At 45.0% G+C, this 23,797-nt stretch overlaps 2 protein-coding genes and 1 pseudogene across 2 annotated transcripts in view; 1 reads left to right on the forward strand and 2 right to left on the reverse strand.

Annotated features, from left to right (window-relative positions):
- Nucleotides 1–3,015: 3,015 nt before the first annotated feature.
- On the reverse strand, nt 3,016–3,887 carry LOC125364117 (60S ribosomal protein L7a-like). Its single transcript, XM_048363565.1, has one exon. The coding sequence runs from the start codon at nt 3,869–3,871 to the stop codon at nt 3,071–3,073; it is 801 nt and encodes a 266-aa protein (XP_048219522.1). The 5' UTR covers nt 3,872–3,887; the 3' UTR covers nt 3,016–3,070.
- Nucleotides 3,888–8,030: 4,143 nt separating this feature from the next.
- LOC125364268 lies at nt 8,031–13,771 on the reverse strand (annotated as a pseudogene).
- LOC125364028 (calcium-binding mitochondrial carrier protein SCaMC-1-like) overlaps nt 13,770–23,797 on the forward strand; it is a 32,567-nt gene continuing 22,539 nt past the window's right edge. Inside the window, exons 1-3 of the mRNA XM_048363432.1 lie at nt 13,770–13,952; nt 18,691–18,817; nt 22,260–22,347. Coding sequence (XP_048219389.1) covers nt 13,770–13,952; nt 18,691–18,817; nt 22,260–22,347 — 398 coding nt within the window. The remainder of the gene's footprint in view (nt 13,953–18,690; nt 18,818–22,259; nt 22,348–23,797) is intronic.

Raw genomic sequence — 23,797 nt, forward strand, 5'->3', positions numbered from 1 at the left:
CCGCACCAACCCCCCCGCCCCGTGTGTCCCGGTAGGTGGGCTGGGGACGAGGCTCGTGGGTCTGCCTGCCCGGGGGCGGCCGCACACGGTCACACCCAGGCCTCGGCCTCCTGAGCAGCTCGGATGACAGCTCTGCCCCACTGCCACCAGCCCACCTAAGAGGCCCGGAGAGCGTTAGCGCGCACCTCGAATGCGCTGGTCCGGATTCAAGGCTTGTGTACGCAGGTGGCTAGCCTTTGGGGATCCCCGAGGTTCCCCATCATTTGGGGATCCCCGAGGGGCCCGCCCGCCGGGAGGAGACATCAGAGGCCCCATCCCCAGGGCCGGCCCGCTTGGGGACCTTGCTGCGGGCACCTGCCGTTCCCTGGGCCACGCCGTGACACTACGGAACGCGCGGGTCCCCTGTCCCCAGCGGACCCCGACACGAAGGAGCCAGCCGTGCTGTGCCGCACTGCGCGCCCGCACCACCCCGCAGCGCACACGCCTCGTCCGGCCTCACCAACCGCGACCCAGCCCGTCCGCGGGGATGGAAGCTTCTCCCAGGGAAGGCCCCGCCCGGCGGCAGCATGGGGTGCGGTTTGCTTGGAAAGGGGACAGTGACCCCCTTTTGTAGAAACGGAATCCAATCCCGAAAGAGATAGGAAATGTTTCGTTTCCCTCAGACAGGCTTACTCGATGGAGGTGGAGACCCAGGCCTCCGTCTAGATGTGCGCGGCGCTGGAAGAGTGCACACGGTGCGAGTCTTAGGCTTCGCCAAGGGCACTGTAATGAAATGGACGAACCGTGCGGCATCGATAACGCAATATCACTCTTCAGGTATGGAGTCCAATCATTGGTTCCCACCACAGATGTCAGATTTAAGTTTCATTGTCAATATGTATTGCTCTTGCTAGATTCTGTCAGCCAAGCTGTTTTTTTCCCCCCAACATTCACTCCTCATTATTCTGCCCCCCCCCATTACTTTTCATTGTACAGGGTCATAAATCAAACTGGTGATACATTTTATTTCTGAATATAGACCCAGAATCTTAGGATGTCATTTGTTTTCTCTTCCTCCTCTTCACTCTCTCCCCCTACTTCCCTTCTCCCTCTCCCCCTACTTCCCTCTCCCTCCGCCTCTCCTGTGTTTTTTTTTTTTAAATTGTATTCATTTCTTTATGGTCAAAGTGGTGTACAGATGGGTTACAGTTTCATACATAGGGCAGTGTGTACATTTATCATCCAACTTGTTACCTCCTCCCTCATTTTTCCTTCGCCTCCCCTCTCCATCCCCCCCCCAGTTGTGCAGTTGGCTTACACCATATAGTTTTTTGATTTTTATTAATTAAATTTTGTTGACAAGGTGTTGTGCAAAAGGGGTACAGTTACATAATAGGGCAGTGAGTACATTTCTTGTGATATCTTTCACCCTTGTTCTTTCCCTTCCCTAGATCAGGTAGGCATATATACAATATCCAGTGTACCAAAATCATATACAGTAACCACATGGCCTACGCCAAAGGAAATTCACCTAGAACTTTAAATGTAACGTCAACAACAGAGTTTGCTTATCTTTGTCTTATATGATCAAGTGTACATAGCTGTTGTGCTTTTGTGATCCACTGATAGGGCTATTCTAGACCTTTTTATGTTTAGTAATTGTTTGGTTTTAGATACATAATGTAAGGTCACTGACCCAAACCTGTGGAAATACCATTGACAAGAAGTTTGTTGTTTTGCAGACTTGGTCTCTACTGTCTCCCCCCCACCCCCCACCAGTCATACATCAAGGAGACCATGCCCCTTTGTTCTCTGTGTTCTAGGCTTGTCTTGCTCAATGTTATTTGTTCAAGTTCTGACCATTTCCCTGAGAATACCTGCCGGGCTAGATTTACCTCCCCTGGTGTGGGGATGCTAAGCTTAATCCCTTATCAATGCTCCCCTTTTCACTCTCTCCCCCGGGCACCCGACCAGTGGGCAGCCAAGGTGGAGCAAAGGGACACGGGCTAGCCTAAGATGCACGTGGCCGAACGAGATCCCCTTTTCCTCCCTCTTTACCCACCAAGGAAGCCAGGCACAGATGGATCTCGGAGACGCTTCGGAGAGCAATCCAATTTAATCGGGAGGGACTCACAGTAATATAGTAGTGATGACAAGGATTGAGCATGAGCTGGCGATAGGCTGGTGAGCTTGTCCATCCAAGAGCAGCTCCCAAGGACCTCCCTCATGGGCTAACATCACTTCCCATAGTACCGCCCTGTGGGCAAAGCCCGCGTGAAAAGGGAGCACACGTGCTCGCTGGCGCAAGGTGGGGGATGGTCTCAAAGCTACCCCTTCTGGTTCTGGACCCAGAAGGAGATAGGTGTGGCTCACTTCCACACTGTCCCAGGGCTGGGGGAAGGGCGGCATCTCCGGAGCGCTCTCATTGCCCTTCCCCCCTTAAGGCCAAGATGAATCCCCAACAAATACCAATATTTTATCATTTCTAATCACTATGTAGTATTCCACTGTGTATAGGTACCACATTTTTTGGATCCATTTATCTGTAGAAGGGCATCTGGGTTGTTTCCATATTTTGGTTATTGTGAATTGTGCAGCGATAAACATGGAAACGCAGATGTCTTTTTGATATCCTGAGACCTGTTGTTCAGGATAGATGCCTAGGAGTGGAATGGCTGGGTCATAGGGTGGGTCTATGCTGAGCTTTTTGAGGAATCTCCATACTGTTCTCCAAAGTGGTTGTACTAATTTGCAGTCCCACCAACAATGGAGAAGGGTTCCTCTTTCCCTGCATCCCCTCCAGCATTTGTTGTTGCCTGAGTTCAGAGTATAGGCCATTCTAACTGGAGTGAAGTAGTATCTCAGGGTTATTTTTATTTGCATCTCCTTTACTGCCAGGGATGTTGAACATTTCCTCATATGTTTCTTTGCCATTTTTATCTCTTCTCCTGTGAAGTCTCTCTTTAGCTCATTTGCCTGTTTAATAAATTGGTTTACTGGGTTTGGAGGGGGTTAGTTTTTTTTTTTTTTTTTTTTTTTGAGGAAGAATAGTTTTATTATCTTCATGTACAGAGAAATCAACATTGCACACTTAACCCAGCTTGGTGGCCAGCTCCTTAGCCTTTGCCTTTTCCAGCTTTGCAATTCGTGCCACGGATTTTGGACCCAGGACATTGCCTCCCCAGTGACGCCGGATCTCATCATATCTGTCATTGTAATTGGTCCTAATGGCCTCCACCAGCTTTGCTAGAGATCCTTTGTCTTCTGAGTTAACTTGAGTGAAGGCAACGGTGGTGCACGTCTTCCTGTGCACGAGGCGCCCCAGCCTGGCCTGCCCCTTAATGATGCAGTAGGGAACACCCATCTTGCGGCACAGGGCGGGCAGGAACACAACCAGCTCGATAGGATCCACATCATGGGCAATCACTACAAGCTGAGCCTTCTTGTTCTCCACCAGGGTGGTGACAGTGTTAACCCCTGCTCGAAGGACTGGAGGTCTCTTAGTGGGGACGTCTCCTTTGCCAGCAGCTTTCTTCTCAGCTCGGGCCAACAGTCTCTGCTTCTTCTCCTGCTTTGTCTCTGGCCTATACTTGTGGGCCAGCTTAAGTAACTGTGTAGCTGTCTGGCGGTTCAAGGCCTGGGTAAACTGGTTAATTGCAGGAGGCACTTTCAGCCATTTGTACAGGATTGCCGTCTGTCTTTGCAGCCGGATGTATCGGGGCCATTTGACAAAGCGAGTGAAGTCCCTCTTGGGCTGGATGTCCTGTCCAATGCCAAAGTTCTTAGGCCTCTTTTCGAACAGAGGATTCACCACCTTCTTGGCCTCCTGCTTTTTCACGACAGCAGGGGCCGGGGCCACCTTCTTCCCCTTGGCCTTCTTCCCTTTCAGCATCTTGGGTGGCTGGAGAGCGGGGGTTAGTTTTTTGAGTTCTCTGTAGATGACAGATATTAGGCCTTTGTCTGTTGCTGTGCTGGTGAAGATCCTTTCCCATAAGGTTGGCTGTCTTTCTATTTTGGTGGCTATGTCTTTAGCTGTGCAGAAACTTTTTATTTTGTAGTAGTTCCATTTGTCGAGTCTCTCCCCTATCTGTTGTGTCCCTGGGACTCTAATCAGGAAGTTCCTTCCTGTGCCTATAAGTTCTAGAGTCTTTCCTACTCTGTCCCTCAGTGGTTTCAAGGATTCAGGTCTGATGTTGAGGTCCTTAATCCATTTTGAATTGATCTTGGTGCATGGTGATAGGCTAGGGTCTATTTTGAGTTTTCTACATATGGCTGTCCAGTTTTCCCAGCACCAGTAGTTGAAGAGGCTATGTTTTTTCCATTGTATGTATTTAGCTCCTTTGTCGAATATCAGCTGGCTGTAATTATGTGGATTTATTTCTGGGTCTTCTATCCTATTCCATTGGTCTCCAGGTCTGTTTTTATACCAATACCAGGCTGTTTTTGTTATGATGACTCTATAATAGAGCTTGAAGTCTGGAATTGTGATACCTCCTGCACTGCTTCTTTTGCCTAGAATTGCTTTGGCTATTCTAGGTCTTTTGTTGTTCCATATGAATTTATGGGTTGTTTTCTCTCTTTCAGTGAAGAATGTAGCTGGGATCTTGATGGGGATTGCATTGAATTTGTATAATATTTTGGGCAATATGGCCATTTTCACTATATTGATTCTGCCAACCCATGAGCATGGGAGGTCTTTCCATCTCCTTGTGTCCTCTTTGATTTCCCTTTTTAGATTTTTAGTTCTCATTAAATAGGTCATTCACATCTTTAGTTAGGTTAATCCCTAGTTAATTTATTCTTTTTTTAGCTATTGTAAATGGTATTATTTCCATAATTTCCTTTTCTGCTTCTACATTGATCATGTACAGAAAAGCTGCTGATTTCTGTGGATTGATTGTGTATCCTGCTACTTTGCCAAAATGGTTTATTAGGTGTAGGAGTTTGGGGACTGAGTTTTTTGGGTCCTTCAGATATAAGATCATGTCATCTGCGAATAGGGATAGTTTGATTTCTTCTTTGCCAATGTGGATCCCTTTGATGCCCTCCTCTTGCCTTATTGCTATGGCTAGGGATTCCAGCACCATGTTGAATAGAAGCGGGGAGAGTGGGCATCCTTGTCTTGTTCCTGAGTTTAGGGGAAATGGTTTTAGTTTCTCCTCATTTAATATGATATTAGTAGTTGGTCTGTTGTATATGGCTTTTATTGTTTTAAAAAATGTTCCCTCTATTCCTGTTCTCTCCAGGGCTTTTAACATGTATAGGTATTGTATTTTGTCAAAGGTTTTTTGGGCATCGGCTGAAATGATGTGGTTCTTGGTCTTAGCTCTGTTGATGTGGTGAATTACATTTATTGATTTCCGGGTGTTGAACTATCCTTGCGTCTGTGGGATAAAGACTAGTTGATCATGATGTATAATTTTCTTGATCAGTTTCTGGATCCTGTTAGCTAATATTTTGTTGAGGACCTTTGCATCTGTGTTCATAAGTGATATTGGTCTGTAATTCTCTTTTTTTGTTGCGTCTTTGCTTGGTTTGGGGATGAGTATAATATTAGCTTCATAGAATGAGTTTGGGATTTCATGGAAGAGTTTGAGGAGTATTGGTATTAGCTCCTCACTGAAAGTTTTGTAGAATTCATTGGTGAATCCATTCAGGCCTGGGCTTTTCTTTTTTGGGAGGCTCTTGATTACCTCCTGTATCTCGCTGTAAGTTATTGGTTTATTTAGTTGATTTATTTCTTCTTGATTCAGTTTGGGCAGTTTATACTTCTCTAAGAATTGATCCATTTCTGTAAAATTTTTGTTCTTTAGCGAGTAGAGGTTCTGGAAATAGTTCCTTATGATTGTTTGAATATCCTGTTTATTTGTTGTAATTTTTCTGGTGGAGTCCCTGATCTTACGGATATGAGTCTCTTCTCCTGCTTCTTCTTCTTCTTTTTTTGTAAGTCTTGCAAGGGTCTGTCAATTTTATTCATTTTCTCAAAGTACGAGCTTTTATTTGTTGAATGGTCTTTCTATTCTCAATCAGATTTATCTCTTCTTTAATCTTTGTGATCTCTCTCCTCCTAGTCGTTTTAGATTCAATTTTTTTCTTGTTTTTCCAGATGTTTTACCTGCATCATGAGGTTATTTACCTGTTCTGATTCTATTCTTTCAATGTGTGTGCTGAGGGCAATGATCTTGCCCCTCAGCAATGCCTTAGCTGTAATCTCATAGGTTTGTGATGTATTTTCATGTGGCTTATGAATTCGTTAATTTCGTCCTTAATTTGCTCTGTGATCCAAGTGTTAGGTAACAGTGAGGGGTTTAGCCTCCAAGTATCTGTGTAGTCTCTGTGGTTTGGGTTGACAGTTGTTGGCCTGAAGGACTTGGATTGTGTTTTTCCAGGCTCTTCATGCGTTGTAAGTTTGTGTGGAGAGGTTTGCCGTGATTTTGATCTTTTTTTTTTTTTTTTTTTTCCGTTGTAATATAGTTCTTTCTTTGTTTTGGCTGCATTCAAAATTTTCTCCTTATTGTTGAGATCTGAGGCCTTGTTAATGTGTCTGGGGGAGGATCTTCTAGGGTCCAGTCTGCCAGGTGACCTATATGTTTCTGTTATTTGGGTGAGGTTTTCCCTTTTGAGATTGGGGAAATTCTCGGTAATAATTCTATTGAGTATGTGTTGTATACCTCTGCTCTGGTACTCCTCTCCTTCATCTATTCCGATTATATCTCTACTCCCTGTCCACTATCTCCTGGATTCATCTGCCCTGGAGTCTGACAGTTTCTTGGAGTGCAGTAATCTTTTGGTCCTTATCAGCTGAATCATCATCTAAAAGAGAGACTCGAGATTCAAGATGATCAATTCTTTGTGATGTGGCTGCGGGTGTGGTTTGCATTGAGATGAGTGAGCTGTTTATGGTTGCCAGATCAGCTCTCATTGTGGTAATTTCTTCTTTTAATGAGTTGTGTTTTGAATCCGTTTTTTCATGTCTTGCATTTCTCAGGATGTTAAGGTCTTCTTTAATAGAGGAGTAGACTGTATCAATTTTTGCTTCCATTTCTTTCTTGACTTCCTGAAGGTCCTACACCATGTAGTTTTAAAGTATTGCTGTTGCATTGGTTTGTCTTTTTATCCTTTGTCTCTCGATTTTGATAATTTTTCAACACAATTTTCTTGGTAATAATTACAGAAACACAAGGGTATTAACATATACTGTCAGTTGGTATTTAATACAAAATAAAAAATTTCATGGCAGCTTTACCTATTAGCTTTCCATATTCCAATTTTTAACAATCATAGGAAAAAAACATATGGAACAGATTTGCTCAATATTTTTAAATTATGTTTTCTAGTTGGATATTATTTCAAGTTTAAAACTGTCTCCTGAGATGGGTAGTTGAGTGCTTGCTTACCTTGGACAAAGTCCTGGTTTGCTACCTAGCACCATAAGAAAAAAAAATCTCCAAATTAAATGACCTTTCTTTTTTTTGGGGGGGGCAGTACTGTTCTGGGGCTTGAACTCAAGGCTTCAAGCCTTTTCAATATGGCTGGTGCCCCACTACTTGTGCCCTGCCTCTAATTCTGGCTTTGATAGTTATTTGGAGATAAAGGTCCACCTGGCTGGCTTCAATCTGGGATCCTCAGATCCCAGCCTGTAGGCATGAGCCAATAGCTTCCAATACAACAATTCTAGAAAAACATTAGCAACTTCACAGATTTACAATTTTTCAAAGAACTTTAAATAAAGTACATAAATACAGTCCATAGTATTTTTCACTTGCAGTTGAAAACATCAAAGTACTGAATGATTAAAAAAATCACTTAAAAATGAATAGTTGGCAGCACATGTTATTTAAGTTTTAAAGTAGATCGACGGCCTGGCTTGGTGGTGGCACACACCACAACCAGCACTAGAGAGATGGGAGCTGGAGATGGACACCAGTCTAGCTCCATGGAGAGACCCTGCCTAACAAACCAGCAGAAGGAATGGGGGCGGTGAGCTAGTTATTACTCCTGGCTTACTCAAATGGTACTGTGCTTCCTTTATCTCTGGATATTCCTGGCTTATTCAAGTGGTACTATGCTTCCTTTATCTCTGGATAACAGATTCCTTATAGTATGAAAAGAGCTCATCCTTTTACTGATGAAAGGCTTCCAGTCTCACTTGATTTGGATCTTCAGGATGTCTCAAAACAATTCCATTGTGCAGCAGCAGCTCAACATATGGTGGCCAAAAGGAATCACTAATTTGGACATAAGGATTCATGTGGAACATCAAACATTCTATTTATAAGAATCTCTATAATCTCATTCAATGTTATCAGCTCTGCGGTGGATTCAATGTTTGTCTTTTTCCTTTTAAGTTTTCCACTAGGCAGGGGAAAATGGTCTTCCAGAAACTCACGCAGGGCAATCAAGAGTTTCTCCTTAAATTCTTTTATACTGAGACTTTCTGTTTTCATCTTATTAGCGATTACAAACCTGGGTTTCCAGTTCACTGAGGATTGTAGTTAGAGTTTTCAGCATTTGTTGCTGCTCATCCATCCACTGCTTCTCTCTTTCAATGTCTTCCTTTAACTTTTTATTCTTTGACTGAAGAGTGGGTAATATCCCTTCAAGATCGTTTCAATTTTTGTAACTCTTCCTTCCTTAATGTAGTTAGAACATCATCAGTCAGAGGAATTACTTCAGTCATTTCATTCTGCCCTTGCTTGAGTTCAGAAGTCAAACACTTCACTTGCATCATCAGTAATAATAGCTGAGCATTTGAATTAGTGTCTCAGTTCCAATAAATGACCATTTACACTGACGCTGTAGTACTATCTGGATCCAGATCTTGTTCGACCACGGGCATGTCCTTGATGATTTTCTTAGCCTTATAGGAAAAACCGCACCCCACACCCTGTGAGCAGAATGGCCTGGGCTTGGCTCTGCTTTAACGGCCTTTCGGTGAGGGTCAAGGGACCCAGCCTCTCTCCTTTTTTATATCTTCTTTGGTACTATGGCTTGAACTCAGGGCCCAGCTACCATCCTTTAGCTTTTTTGCTCAAGGCTGGTACTCTACCACTTGAGCTACAATCCACTTTGAGCTTTTTTGGAAGTCAAGTTGAGATACGAGTCTCAAGGACTTGTCTGCCCCTTGCAGGCTTTGATCTTAAGATCTCAGCCTCCTAAGTAGCTAGGGTTACATGTGTGACCTTACTCTCATTTGGCTTCTTCTTTTGTTTGTTTTGGCCAGTCCTGAGGCTTAAACTCAGGCCCTAGGCACTGTCCCTGAGCTTTTTTTGCTCCAGGTGAGACCTCTACCACTTGAGCCACGGTGCCACTCTGGCCTTTTCTGGGTATGTGGCACTAAGGAATTGAACCCAGGGCTTCATGCATGCTATGCAAGCACTCTACCACTAAGCCACATTCCCAGCCTCATTTGGTCTCTTAATGAGACTTGGGTCTTTTGCTTCACCAGACTTCCAGAGTCAGCTTTGTCTCATCTAGGGTGGTTTTGTCCCCTGGGGACATACATTTGGTGTTTTTTACATTTTTGATGCTCTTGTGTATGTGCGCGCGTGTGTGTGTTTTACTGGTGTCCGGTGAGGAAAGGCCAGGAATGCTGTCAGACATTCTGCTACAACAGAACAAGAAATTGCTGGGTCTCAAATGCCAAGGGTGTTGGAGTTGAGAGGTCCTGACTTACGCCAACAACAAGCTCTTGTTCCATACTTTTCTTACAGTAGACAAATAAGCCATTTATTTTGTTTGATAACAGCGGGTTTTCCTTATCAATTTCACTGGGTAACTGGAGATGAACTGACAAACACCCTAAAATTTCAGGTGTTTTCACAGTTTCTTCCTCTGTAAATTGAGAATAACAGTACTTTCCTGAATAAGTTGTTAATTGAGCAAATATATAGAAAAACGACATTGCTTACTGAGCTTAAAGCAGTAAGCTGCAATGTGTTTAATACATAAACTATAATCTGGCATTTATTTATTGCATACATGCACATTTATAAACAAGTCAATAGATTTCTGTTTTATTGTTAATTTCTAAACTTATTCAGCGAAACAGTATGCATTTAATGGCACCTGGTCACTTTTTGCTTTCTTCCTTTCAGTTTTTGGTGCTGGTCCAGGGGCTTGTTCTCAGGGCCTAGGCATTGTCTCTGAGCTTTTGTGCTCAAAGTTAGTACTTTGTTTGAGCCACAGCCCCACTTCTGGTTTTCTGGTGTTTAATTGGAGATAAGAATTTCACAAACTTCCCTACTGGGGCTGGCTTCCAACTTCCATCCTCAGATCTCAGCCTCCTGAGCAGCTAAGATTACAGGTGTGAGCCACCGGTGCCTGACCTGAGTCTGGCTTTTAAAGGATATGAATAGAGGACACACAACTTCAAAGTGATGAATTACAGAACTAGCTGTCTATATAAACCATCCAGCACATCTACTGCAGTTCTCCAGGGCCTCACGTTAGAAAAGATGAGGTTCACCTTGTAGCTGGAAAAGGGTCTAAGAGAGGCGGAGAAGTGACAGATGTGTGTGGTGTCAAAGAAAGTGGTGTTTCAGGGTGGAGGGTAGGGCCAGCAATGTTGCTATATGAAGCCTTGTAATACGAAGGTAGTTTTGTAATACGAAAGTTGTTTTTTTAAAAAAAAATGTTTGTGAGTGGCTGAAACAACAAGTTAGTCTCTTAAAGATGTAGGGGGTGCAAAAGACTCTCTGACCCAGCAACCCCACTTCTGGGCATTTACCCACAGGATCACAAACAAGGCCATACTAAAGCTACTGTGGTCATGCAGCATTATATACCATAGCTAAAATATGAAACCAACCCAGATGCCCTTCAGTAGATGAGTGGATCAAGATACTGTGGTACATACACAACGGGATTCTATGCATCTGTCAGAGAGAATGACATTGCCTCATTCGTAAGAGACTGGAAAGACATGGGGAAAAAAAGTCACAGTAAGTGAAGTGAGCCAGACCCAGAGAAGCTGATTCCACGGTGTCCCTGGCTGATGATCATTGGTGACTGTGTGGGGCGTCCTGGCAGAGGTCACAGAGCTCGGTGGCCATACACTTACCATCACGTACGATGATGCGAAGCCAAGTGACCTCCAGGCTGCGAAGCAAGGGGTTTCACTGCTGTTGTTACTCCTAACCACTGTGTAGAATCCTTTCACTTTTCCTCCCTGTAGTTCACCCCCTTGCCGTCCCGTGCGTGATTTTTTCTGAGCTGGGTATTGTGTATGTGTTTATCTAATTGAGGGAAGGCGGGAGGGAGAGGGGAGGGAGGCCGCTTCGGGGCTCACAGTGGGAGGGAGAGGGTAGGGAGGGTGCTGCGGGGCTCACAGGGGGAGGGAGAGGGGAGGGACGCCGCTGCGGGGCTCACAGGGGGAGGGAGAGGGTAGGGAGGGTGCTGTGGGGCTCACAGGGGGAGGGAGAGGGGAGGGAGGGTGCTGTGGGGCTCACAGGGGGGAGGGAGAGGGGAGGGAGGGTGCTGTGGGGCGCTCACAGGGGGAGGGAGAGGGGAGGGAGGGTGCTGTGGGGCGCTCACAGGGGGAGGGAGAGGGTAGGGAGGGTGCTGTGGGGCGCTCACAGGGGGGGAGGGAGAGGAGAGGGAGGGTGCTGCGGGGCTCACAGGGGGAGGGAGAGGGGAGGGAGGGTGCTGCTGGGCTCACAGGGGGAGGGAGAGAGGAGGGAGGGTGCTGTGGGGCGCTCACAGGGGGAGGGAGAGGGGAGGGAGGGCGCTGCGGGGATCACAGGGGGAGGGAGAGGGGAGGGAGGGTGCTGTGGGGCGCTCACAGGGGGGGAGGGAGAGGAGAGGGAGGGTGCTGCGGGGCTCACAGGGGGAGGGAGAGGGTAGGGAGGGTGCTGCGGGGCTCACAGGGGGAGGGAGAGGGGAGGGAGGGCGCTGTGGGGCTCACAGGGGGAGGGAGAGGGGAGGGAGGCCGCTGCGGGGCTCACAGGGGGAGGGAGAGGGGAGGGAGGCCGCCCCACTTCGGGGCTCACAGGGGGAGGGGGAGGGGAGGGAGGGCGCTGCGGGGCTCACAGGGGGAGGGAGAGGGGAGGGAGGGCGCTGCGGGGTCACAGGGGGAGGGAGAGGGGAGGGAGGGTGCTGCGGGGCTCACGGGGGGAGGGAGAGGGGAGGGAGGGCGCTGCGGGGTCACAGGGGGAGGGAGAGGGGAGGGAGGCCGCTGCGGGGCTCACAGGGGGAGGGAGAGGGGAGGGAAGCCGCCCCGCTTCGGGGTCACAGGGGGAGGGAGAGGGGAGGGAGGGCGCTGCGGGGTCACAGGGGGAGGGAGAGGGGAGGGAGGGCGCTGCGGGGCTCACAGGGGGAGGGAGAGGGGAGGGAGGGTGCTGTGGGGCTCACAGGGGGAGGGAGAGGGGAGGGAGGGCGCTGCGGGGCTCACAGGGGGAGGGAGAGGGGAGGGAGGGTGCTGTGGGGCTCACAGGGGGAGGGAGAGGGGAGGGAGGGTGCTGTGGGGCTCACAGGGGGGAGGGAGAGGGGAGGGAGGGTGCTGCGGGGCTCACAGGGGGAGGGAGAGGGGAGGGAGGCCGCTGCGGGGCTCACAGGGGGAGGGAGAGGGGAGGGAGGCCGCTTCGGGGTCTCAGGGGGAGGGAGAGGGGAGGGGGGGTGCTGCGGGGCTCACAGGGGGAGGGAGAGGGGAGGGAGGCCGCTGCGGGGCTCACAGGGGGAGGGAGAGGGGAGGGAGGCCGCCCCACTTCGGGGCTCACAGGGGGAGGGGGAGGGGAGGGAGGGCGCTGCGGGGCTCACAGGGGGAGGGAGAGGGGAGGGAGGCCGCCCCACTTCGGGGCTCACAGGGGGAGGGGGAGGGGAGGGAGGGCGCTGCGGGGCTCACAGGGGGAGGGAGAGGGGAGGGAGGCCGCCCCGCTTCGGGGTCACAGGGCGCATGTGGATATTAACTGTGCAGGGGGGGGGGACGAGGGTGATGAGCGTGACCGGAAGGGGACGCGCCGCCCGTCGCCCGTGACTCCTGCGCATCACGGGGGGGGGGGGGATGAAAACTTACAACCGCGGGAGGGGGAGGGGGAGGGGGAAGAGCACCACGCTGTTCTTAGAAAATTAAAAAAGAAAGCAGTGGAGGCCAAGAGACAACTTCCCGAAGGCTCGGCGACCGCCCTCAACTTCCGGAAGGGGCCTCCGGCTCCCCAGGTTCCGGCAGGGCCTCGTGCGGCCTCCTGGCCCTCAACTTCCGGAAAGGAGCTTCTAGCTTCCGGCAGGGCCTCGTGTGCGCCTCCTGGCCCTCAACTTCCGGAAGGGCCTCCAGCTTCCGGCAGGGCCTCGTGTGCGCCTCCTGGCCCTCAACTTCCGGAAAGGGGCCGCCAGCTTCCGGCAGGGCCTTGCGGCGACCGCCCTCAACTTCCGGAAGGGCCTCCAGCTTCCGGCAGGGCCTTGTGTGCGCCTCCTGGCCCTCAACTTCCGGAAAGGGGCCGCCAGCTTCCGGCAGGGCCTTGCGGCGACCGCCCTCAACTTCTGGAAGGGCCTCCAGCTTCCGGCAGGGCCTCGTGCGGCCTCCTGGCCCCCAACTTCCGGAAGGGGCCTCCAGCTTCCCAGCTTCCGGCAGGGCCTCGTGTGCGCCTCCTGGCCCTCAACTTCCGGAAAGGAGCTTCTAGCTTCCGGCAGGACCTCACGCGGCGACCCGGCCCTCGACCTCCAGAGGAGGCTTGGGCTCCCATCGGGTGGTGCTGGAAGGTTCTGTCCGAGGAGGCCGTGTCTGCCGCCTCGAGAGACCCCCGGCGCGGCGGGAGAGAGCGCCCAGCGGGCCTCCGGGCCTCCGGGCGCCGGCCATGCTGCGCTGGCTGCGGGGCCTCGTGCTGCCCGAGGTGGCCTGCCTGAGTGAGGAAGACCACTTCCGCTACCAGATCCTCTTTGAAGATCTGGACCGCAATGGGGACGGCGTGGTGGACATCGTGGAGCTCAGGGAAGGGTTGGACTACTGGAGCTCCTCGTTTGGCATGAGCTCGGAGAAGGTGAGCCACAGCGGCGTGGAGAGATGTTCTGGGGAAGCCCCGCCTGACCGCCCTTTGCAAAGCCGGGGCAAGGCGAGATCTCCCTCGATGGCTTCCTTCAACAGAACCACCCAGCGCGACGCGTGCAACCTGAGAGCTCATCAGCGGCAAGCTTCGCACCACGGTCACTTCCCAGTGGTCGGGTTGGGGGAGATGGTGACTGGGTTGGGGACATTCAGAATTCGCTGAACCTAGTCAGAGTGAAGACTTTGGGATCACAGGCAAAGGATTCTTTTTTAAGAAGGTTTTCTCCAAATGACATGCAAACGTGGGTTGTCCAAAGCTACTCTTTCTGACACACGTACACAAAAGCCAGACTTTTATAGTGTTCCAGAGGGTCTTTGGTTTTTGAGGTGAGGGTACTGCGTTTGAACTCAGGGTCTTGAGATTGCTAGGAAGGCGTTGTAACACTCAAGCTAAACCGCCCCCCCCCCCATTCCCTTGAGTAATTCAAAAATGACTTAGATGGAACTTAAGGATACCAAGAGAAAAATTACTTACCTTGGTCTCTATCACTGCTAATATAATACCTGTCCCATTAGAGTGAGATCGGTCCTGTGGTAGCAGGATTGGGAGGTACTATGAACTTCTTGTTATTGATTGAACTCAGGCCCTGGGTGCTGTCCCTGATCTCTTTTGCTCAAGGCTAGCTCTCTACCACTTTGAGCCACAGTTCCACTTCCTGTTTTCTGGTGCTTAATTGGAGATAAAGACTCTCATGTGGGAGGGGGGGGAAGGGAAAAGGGGGAAGGGGGAGGGGGGAAATGAGGGAGGAAGCAACAAACAGTACAAGAAATTTACCCAATGCCTAATGTATGAAACTGTAACCTCTCTGTACATCAGTTTGACAACAAAAATAAAAAAAAATAGAATCTACAAGACAAAAAAAAAGTCTCATGGGGCTGGGAATGTGGCCTAGTGGTAGAGGGCTTGCCTAGCATGCATGAAGCTCTGGGTTCCATTCTTCAGCATCACATACTCAGAAAAAGCTGGAAGTGGCACTGTGGCTCAAGAGGTAGAGTGCTAGCCTTGAGCAAAAAAAAAATAATAATAATAAAAATAAATAAAAATAAAATAAAAGAGTCTCATAGGCTTTCCTGCCCCAGCTGGTTTTGAACTGTGATCCTCAGATCTCAGCCTCGTGGGTAACTAGCATTACAGGGTGATCCACCAGTGCCCAGCCTTTTTATTTTTATTTTTGACAGTACTTGGGACTCAACTTAGATCCTCACACTTGCTAGACAAGGTTCTCTAGCACTTCGAGTCATGTTTCCTTGTATTGGTTATTTTCACGGGAGGATCTTACTTGATGCCCAGGTCAGCCCTGGCTGCTGTTCTGCGGGGCTCTCCTCATGCCATTGGTGATAATTGGCACACAGCACCGTGCCTAACTGGGATAACAGGCCTGTCACTCTTTTCAACTATTAGTTGAGATAGAGTCTTCCCAATTCCCATTTGCCTGGACTGGCCTATCTTCATGTTAGTTATGATTACAGGCTTGAGCTACAATGCTCAAGCCATTGCTGTGGTTTAAGATATAGATCTTTGTAGGAGGTCCTGAAGCCATTATAGGAATGCCCTCAGAAAGAAGGGTACTCTGTACTTTGTTTCTTTGTGGTCTAGTTTAAGACCTGATTATTTGCTCCTGCACACATTCCTGTGGTGACATGCCAGTATATCTGACAGCCTCACAGAGGCAAGACAAATGGGACTGCCCAATCTTGATTTTTGAACCTTCTAAACTTTGAGCTAAATAAGTCTTTTTGTGTTAGCTGTGTTAGATATCTTGTTGTGATACAGCAAAACTGAATAATGTAGCCATTTCTTTGATCTCTTCTCAAGATCTTAGGGTCCATCATTAGAGCCATGTTAGTATCTTTTGGAGATATGATTCTCTAATTCTTTGTAATTGTCTTGTTCTTCCTTGTATTTGTCTGTATATTTGAGAAGATAGCAGGTTTCTATGTCAAGAATAGGTATTCACCATTTAGCCTGTGATTCTAGAAGGACCAGAGGGCGATTATCACCCCCAGACAAGCAGGGCATGTTGCTACCTTTAATTGGCTGAGCTGATACCTTTGCTCTAATGTTGGGTGATGCTGGGGCTAGGCCCTACAGTGGCTTCAGATAAGGCCAATGATTTCATGTTTTCCTGGCAGGGAAATTCCACTATTTGGGATATGCATTTTATAGACCCAGGGACAGTGATTCTTAGACATTAAGCCACTGGCTATTGTCTCCCTGCCATGGTGGTACCATGGTTGGGCTTTTGGGTAAATCAGTGTTGATTTGACCTTTCAGGTCAGGTAATTCTAGCTTCTGTGCTTCTCTAAAATACATGGAGTGGGAAATTCCCTGCCTGAGTGTCATTGAACAGGTATTTTGACTTAATGGAGTCGGTGCTTGATTTTCTAAGTTCAGTGAGCCTTTGTTTCTTTGAAGTATCTCCCTGCCTGAATGGGATTATTGGAGTAGACTTTCATGCTTAGTGGTAAGCATCAGTAGACTCAAACTTAGGTTGAACTTTGCACTGTTTTTGAAGGCAACCAGTTCAGTTTTACAAGTGGGCCATTGAATAGTGTCTTTGCTTGGGAACCAGAGTTGGAAAGAACACAGAGATAACATCAAGGTTCATGTACTGGTCTCTAACATCTTTGCCTCACTTTGTATATCTAACCACAGCTGTGCTGTCACCACTAATATTCTTTGTGATGCAAGACTTGAGCTGCCTTTCTGGGAGGCATCTTGGGAATGCTGGGGGAGCTGGATAGAACTGTGGGGAAATGCTGGCTTGTCAGCATGGAAGAGCAGTTTAGTTGAAGTAAAACTGTACTTACTCTTTTAAAGAAGTATTCACTCAGTTCTGGTGACCATGTAGATGTCTCAGGCTTGCTTTTAAATATTAGAGATTTCTAAACGGCGTGCATTCTAATGTGTAGAAAATTGCTGGCTGAACTCTCCAGAGTAGGGTGAGGGGAAGGGAGGCCAACACTTCTATTTCATCGTCTTGCTGACATCACTCTCAAGAAGTTTACTGTAAAACAAATTGTTATATTACTTATCTAAGTGGAAAACCAGTAGATTAAAAGTAAGTGTAAAATAATTTTAAAAAATCAGAATTTTACATCTGTCTCTACATACTCTTTTCTTTTCTTTCTTTTTTTTTTGGCCAGTCCTGGGCCTTTGACTCTGGGCCTGAGCACTGTTCTGGCTTCTTTTTGCTCAAGGCTAGCACTCTGCCACTTGAGCCAGTGTCACTTCTGGCTTTTACTATATATGTGGTGCTGAGGAATCGAACCCAGGGCTTCATGTATATGAGGCAAGCACTCTTGCCACTAGGCCATATTCCCAGCCCCTCCCTTGCCCATCTTATCTTTGACATTTTCTCCCATTTAGTGTCTCCTTACCAGATCGGCACTATTTAGGGTTGTTATGAAGATTAAATGAATTTATCCATATAAAGTGCTTAGAAGTGTTCAACCAGTGTTAGCTATTATTATCTCTATTATGATAATTATGATGTTCTTTGAATTCTTATCTCTCCTGCCTCCATGCAAATATGATCGCATATCCTTAGAATGTCCACACCTATTTGTTTACTTAATACCTGCTTTTCTTTGTGAATCTGATCAGAAGCAGTATTCTGTGAATGCTTTCCAGAATCTCTCCAAACCTTATTGAACCTTGAATGCATTCTTATTACATCATCTAACATATTGTTTTTGGTTATGAGAGTTATCTATGCTAGTCTGTAACTGGATTTAGAGAAGAGATGAGATCTTTTGTGTTTTCCAAATTCCTAATATCTAGTCCAGTACTCAGCTCATAATACTTACTGTTCAACTCAATAAAGTATGTTATCCAATTTATTTATTAAGGGCCTATGTATGCCATACTTTATGTTAGCCATTAATGGTATAAAGATGGATAAAATATGTCCAATGAGACAGGAGGCTGCTGAAAATTTATATGATATGCATTTTAATGTTATTATAAAATCTTGTAGTTAAAAAACCTTTAAAGCCAGGTGCCAGTAGCTCACAGCTATCGTCCTAGTTACTCAGGAGGCTGAGCTCTGAGGACCTCACTTCAGAGCCAGCTTGGGCTCTGAGAGTGGTGAAAGACTATGAGAGTGGCGCTATGGCTGCAGTGGTAGAGCACTGGGCTCACACAAAAGAACCTCAGGGGCAGTGCCCAGCCCTGAGTTCAAGCCCTATGTCTGGCCAAAACAAAAACAACCTCCCTTCAAAAACAAAACACCTGTTGGTTTTACCTCTGATGTCAAAGCTGTATATCTCTTAGTGTCTATTTCTTTGAGGTCCTTGACAGTCATTGTTTACTTCAAGCAATTACGTATCTACTAGGAAGGCTCATAATTATTACAAAAGGTTTTTTAAACTTTATTTCATTGTCAAGGTGATGTAGAGAGGGGTTACAGTTACATAAGGCAGTGAGTACATTTCTTGTCCTACTTGTTACCCCACCTTCATTGTTCTCCTACCTTCTCTCCCTCCCAGTCCTCCTCCCCACCTCCACCCCCCCCAAAGTTCTTTTTTTAAAGCCACTTAATAGACTTGGAACAATTACTGACAAAAAGCTGGGTAATAAGTAAGGCAATCATAATTATTAGTAGGAGTGAAATTTGCAAATGTTAATTGGAATGGTAGCTTTACTTACAACATAGGAAATTCTTTCATAGGAAATTCTTGAAGCTGCAGATACCAATGCTGACTCAAAACTGAACTTTGAAGAATTTGTGCAGTACCTTCAAGACCATGAGATAAAAATGAAATTGGCATTTCATAGTTTGGACAGAAATAACAACGGTATGTGTTTGTTTCATCTGGATCTGCTTAATGTGACTAAGTATTAGTACTTTACTAGCCTACTGTCAAAGATTCAATTACTTCTACTAGCAGTGATATTTAAATTATGTCCTCTCAGAAAGATACATCGAAGTCTTAACCCTAGTACCTCAGAATGGGGCTTCATTTAAAAATAGGATCTTTGTAGAGATAATGAAATGAATATGAGGTCATTAGGATAGGCCCTTATCTGTTTTGACTGGTGCTTATACAAAGGGAAAATTTTGACACCGAAGACAGATACAGATGGTGGTGGTGCTGATGATGAAGATGATGACGTGAAGGCCATCTTATGATGGTTGAGTTGTAACTGGAGCAATGCATCTTCATCACATGCAGGGAACATCTGAGGCTACCAGAATTGAAGAGACAAGCACAGAGCAGAGTCCGCTCTAGCATCTTCAGAGGATGCAGGGACCTTTAAGCCTTACATCATCACCATTAGTGTTAAGAATGGATGGCTCATAGTGCATCTGAGGAAGTGTTCAACATCCTTGGCCATAATAAAAATGCAAATCAAAGCATCATTGATGTTTGATCTCACCAGGTTAGTGTGCTTTTCATCAAGGAAACAACAAATACTGGCAAGGATGTTGGAAACCTTTAAATCCTTGATGGTAATATAAATTAGTACAGCCACTAATTTACAGTAATCCGGAGGTTCCTTAGAAAGCTAAAAATAGAAGAACCATAGGGTCCTACTATTCAACTTCTGGGTGTATATTTGAAAGAAGGAAGATAACATACAGTTGAGATACCTGCATATCTGTGTTTATAGCAGCACTATTTATAGTCAAAATATAAGTGTTTATCAGCTGATGCATGGATAAATAGCATGTGGTCTATTTATGTGCATATATATAGATAGATGCATGGATAGATAAACAGGAGTATTATCCAGCCATAAAGAAGAACAAAATTATGGTATTTGCAGAAGAATGAATAGAACTGGAAGATCATCATATTAAGTCTAAGACAGATTGAAAAAGACACATATCCACTCTCCAAAATCAATGACATATGAAACAGATTACACTTGGAGGTGTGTGTGTACCAGCTGGAGGGGGAGATGGTAAAATGTGAGGGTGAAGAGAATGTATGAAGTACTTTATGTACATTGATGAAATCAGAAGTTTGAAATTATTTTAAGAAGTGAGGAGGGGGATGAGGGGAAGATAGGGGGGTAAACTTGACCAGGATACATTGCATGCATGTTTGGAAATATAATGAAACCCTTTGGTACAACTAGTATTTGTATGTAGACATGTAAAACATAAAACCATTATTTTGGTGGTACTGGGGTTTGAATTCAGGCTCTGTTGGCTTGCTAGGAAGAGGTCCTCTACTTTTGAGCTACCCTCCTTTTGCTCAGGGTTCTACTTTATTCTCAGAGTAGCCTGGATTTCAGTTGCCCCGTTAGTGCTTCCCTGAACTGCCGAGATGGCCGAGTGTGCCTTGCCATTGTACTTCCTCAGTACTTTCGGATGACAGGTACATACCACTGCCCTCAGCGATTGGTGTGAAGACTTGTGAGCTTGACTTGTGCAGGCTGGCTTGGAGCCATTATTCATCATTCCCCCATTTTTGCCTCCTGAGAAGCTGTAATGTCAGGAAGAAGCCTCTGCACCTGGCTTAGTCATTTGACATACAAAACCCCCGTAATTTCATCATCAAGGATTTTTCTTAAGAGTTTTGGGGGATTTAGGAAATGGAAGAAAAAGAAGAAAAGGTTTACTCATCTGTATCTATGATGTCACCAGTGCCTGGCTCGTACTGTGCCTTTTATAGAAATATTTTTATTTCTTTAGTGTTCTTCTGTTTATCCTTTATTGCATTTCGTTTGTTGCTCTTGTTTCTCATCTCTTTATTTACCTATGTAGTGAATTTTACTTCTAACTCTTCCATTAACATACATTTAGTAAAATGTGACATATTTAAAAATTTTTGAATTCCTTAGTGTTTGTTAATCTTTCAGTTCTCTCACATTTAATAGGCTAGATACAGAGCAGTATTTGGATTACTGATGATCAAATGTTTAAAAATGACTATGTTGAACTGATTGATGCACACTTGGTGATATTTCACTTTAATGAGATATGCAAGGAATTTAGCTTCCTCAATTGATGAAACTTTGATTTCTAGGCTGAGGAACTAGAGCTTGGAACACTTGGGACCTTTAAGTTTCAGAGTGTGCGGGCTGGGAATGTGGCTCAGTGGTAGAGTGCTCACCTAGCATGCATGGAGCCCTGCGTTCAATTCCTCAGCACCACACACACACACAGAAAAAGCTGGAAGTGGCACTGTGGCTCAACTGGTAGAGTGCAAGCCTTGAGCAAAAAAAGCCAGGGACAGTGCTCAGGCCCTAAGACTGGCAAAAAAATTAAATTGCACAGTGCGAAATTCTGGGTATGAATCAAGGTTTTTTTCCTCCCATGTGCTAAATAATATTCCTTTCACACACCATTTGTAAGTACATAAATAATAATATTCCTAATAAATAAATAATATTCCTTTCACATACCATTTGCAAGTACATAAAAAGTATGGATATGGTCCATATACTACAAAGTTAAGGTGTGATTAGATGTATAGATGCTTTATGACTATCATATGGTAGTGTATCCTAGTTTTCAACTAGGAAACACTAAAAAATTTCACATATAAAATTGTCCTCCTTTTTATAAAGATTGGGTATACTCAACTATTATCTTTATGTAAAGAAGAATTAAGAATTTCTTTTGGAATTGGGAAATGATATGATTAGATTTTTATTTCAAGGTTTGAGGAAAATATGGAATATCTAATTTTTCTTTCACAAGAGTGAACTTTGTAATAGTTTATATTGAGTATATTTGTTGATTCACATTAATTGATGTGATATAGTTGGGTTAAAAGAGTGGTGTTGTATTCTGGTTATGGTGTCTTTTTAAAGCTTATTTATAAATCATTGAAAAGTTTTATTTTCATGCATCTCATGTAAGACTTTGGCATTAACTTTTTCAACTGTTTCCAGTAATCCAGAAACTATAACCCTTGGGACTTGACGTGTGCTAAATTTAGTATCTATGTTTAAGAAAATAATATAGTCCAAATATGATACATTATGTGGTACTCAAAGAGGTGTCTGGGTCACTACTGTAAAGTACATACATTAACATTTCTACAGGGAAATAAAAATAATCACTCTAAAGTAGAAATAACTGAGTAAAAATTAACCTCATTTTAGATTAAGGCAACTTTTGCCACCAAATTAATTTTGATATCATATTTGCAAAGATTCTTTTATTCTAGATTTTTTAGACTGAGAGTTGTGAATTTGGAATTATAGACCTAAAAATTCTGACTATATTTGTTGCATCATCTTTTTGGATATTCTAATTTGATATTTTTTCACTTTTTAAAGGATTAATAGAAACTTCAGAAGTAGTTGATGCTGTGAAGGCATTGGGTATAAATATTTCTGAAGCTCAGGCAAAAACCATTGTGAAAAGGTCAGCTTTTGTCTTCATTTTAATAATATTCCTTTGTCTTATGCTCTATATCAGAAACAAATTGCTATATACTTGGCATTTTCCCCTTATTCTACAGCTTTGTGAACAAACTTGCTCCTGTTTGTATAGTTTTGTGACACTTTGTATCTACTCTTCTGACAGCAAGTTGCAAAGATATTCCACATGAAATTGCGCACACTCACAGTCTAGTGATTTCTCAGATGTGTGAGAGGAGGGATGGGGAATCTGAGCAGAGTGGGCTCCTAGCTTTCCACTGTTGTTTGAGTTAAATAGCTGCACATTCATTTGTTCTGTTTCTCAGGCTTTCAGGAAGATTTCTTTTGATGAAAAAAATGACTGAGATGGTTGAAATGGCTGTGTCTTACCTTAGTGCCAAGTTTAAATATCTAAATCACGACTTTCTTTTTCATATCAGATTTTTTCAATTTACATTTTAAATACATTTTAAACTTCAAAGTGTATCTTAGAATTTCAAAACATTTATATTTTAAGAGATTTTTAGTTATTAATTTCTAACATTATTGCCCAGTATTTAAAGACTATGGCCTACATGATAGTATTTCTTTGATTTTTGCTACACTGAGAGTTTTTATATATGTTCCCTATGTCCTTAAAGAATATGTCTTCTATTTGTTGCAGAAAACAGTTGTTTGTGTTCCTGACTTACAGATGACTGACAAATTGATATCTATCACTATGATGAAGCCTTTTCATTTTTTCTTACAGTCATACATTTTTAGCTTTATGTGTTTGAAGGATCTTCTCAGATCCAACCAATTTCAAAATTATTAAATCTTTGTGATACCAGTATTTGCCATCATTCAGCTAAATGTTTTTATGTACCTTTACGTTTGTAAGCCTTCTAACACTGGCAGGATACCTCAGATAGTTATTTCTAAAACAAAGGGAAGGTTTATTTTGGCCCCTCATTTCTGAGGTTTTGGCTCCTGTCCATTGGTTCTGTTGCTTTAGTCCTTCAGTGGCATGAGGCATCATGGCAGGGACACGGGCGGAGGGGGCTTGATCACCACGTGGGGGCCAGATTAGGAAGGTGCCAAGGCTCCAGGAGCCTCTTCAAGGTCATGACCCCAGTGCTTGCATTAGTGTCAACCCCTCCCAACAGCCACATGGGTTGGGGATCAAAGCTTCAACGCATGAGCCTTCAGAGGACATTCAAGATCCAAACTGTGAGGGCCTCTGTTTGAATAAACAGTTTACATCTGGATTTTTAATTTTTTATTTAACTTTCACAATTCCTTTTATACATGATGACTTTAATGACTCTCTATGTATACATATAAATATGTGTGTTGCTCTTGTGTAATTAATATATACTCTACTATGTTTACATAGTATAATAGTATGTATACTCTAGTACGTATACACACTCTAGTATGTATACTGTAGTATGTATACATAGTATACTCTA

The sequence above is a fragment of the Perognathus longimembris genome, chromosome 15 (genome assembly GCF_023159225.1).
Source record: "Perognathus longimembris pacificus isolate PPM17 chromosome 15, ASM2315922v1, whole genome shotgun sequence".
Taxonomy (NCBI): Eukaryota; Metazoa; Chordata; class Mammalia; order Rodentia; family Heteromyidae; genus Perognathus; species Perognathus longimembris.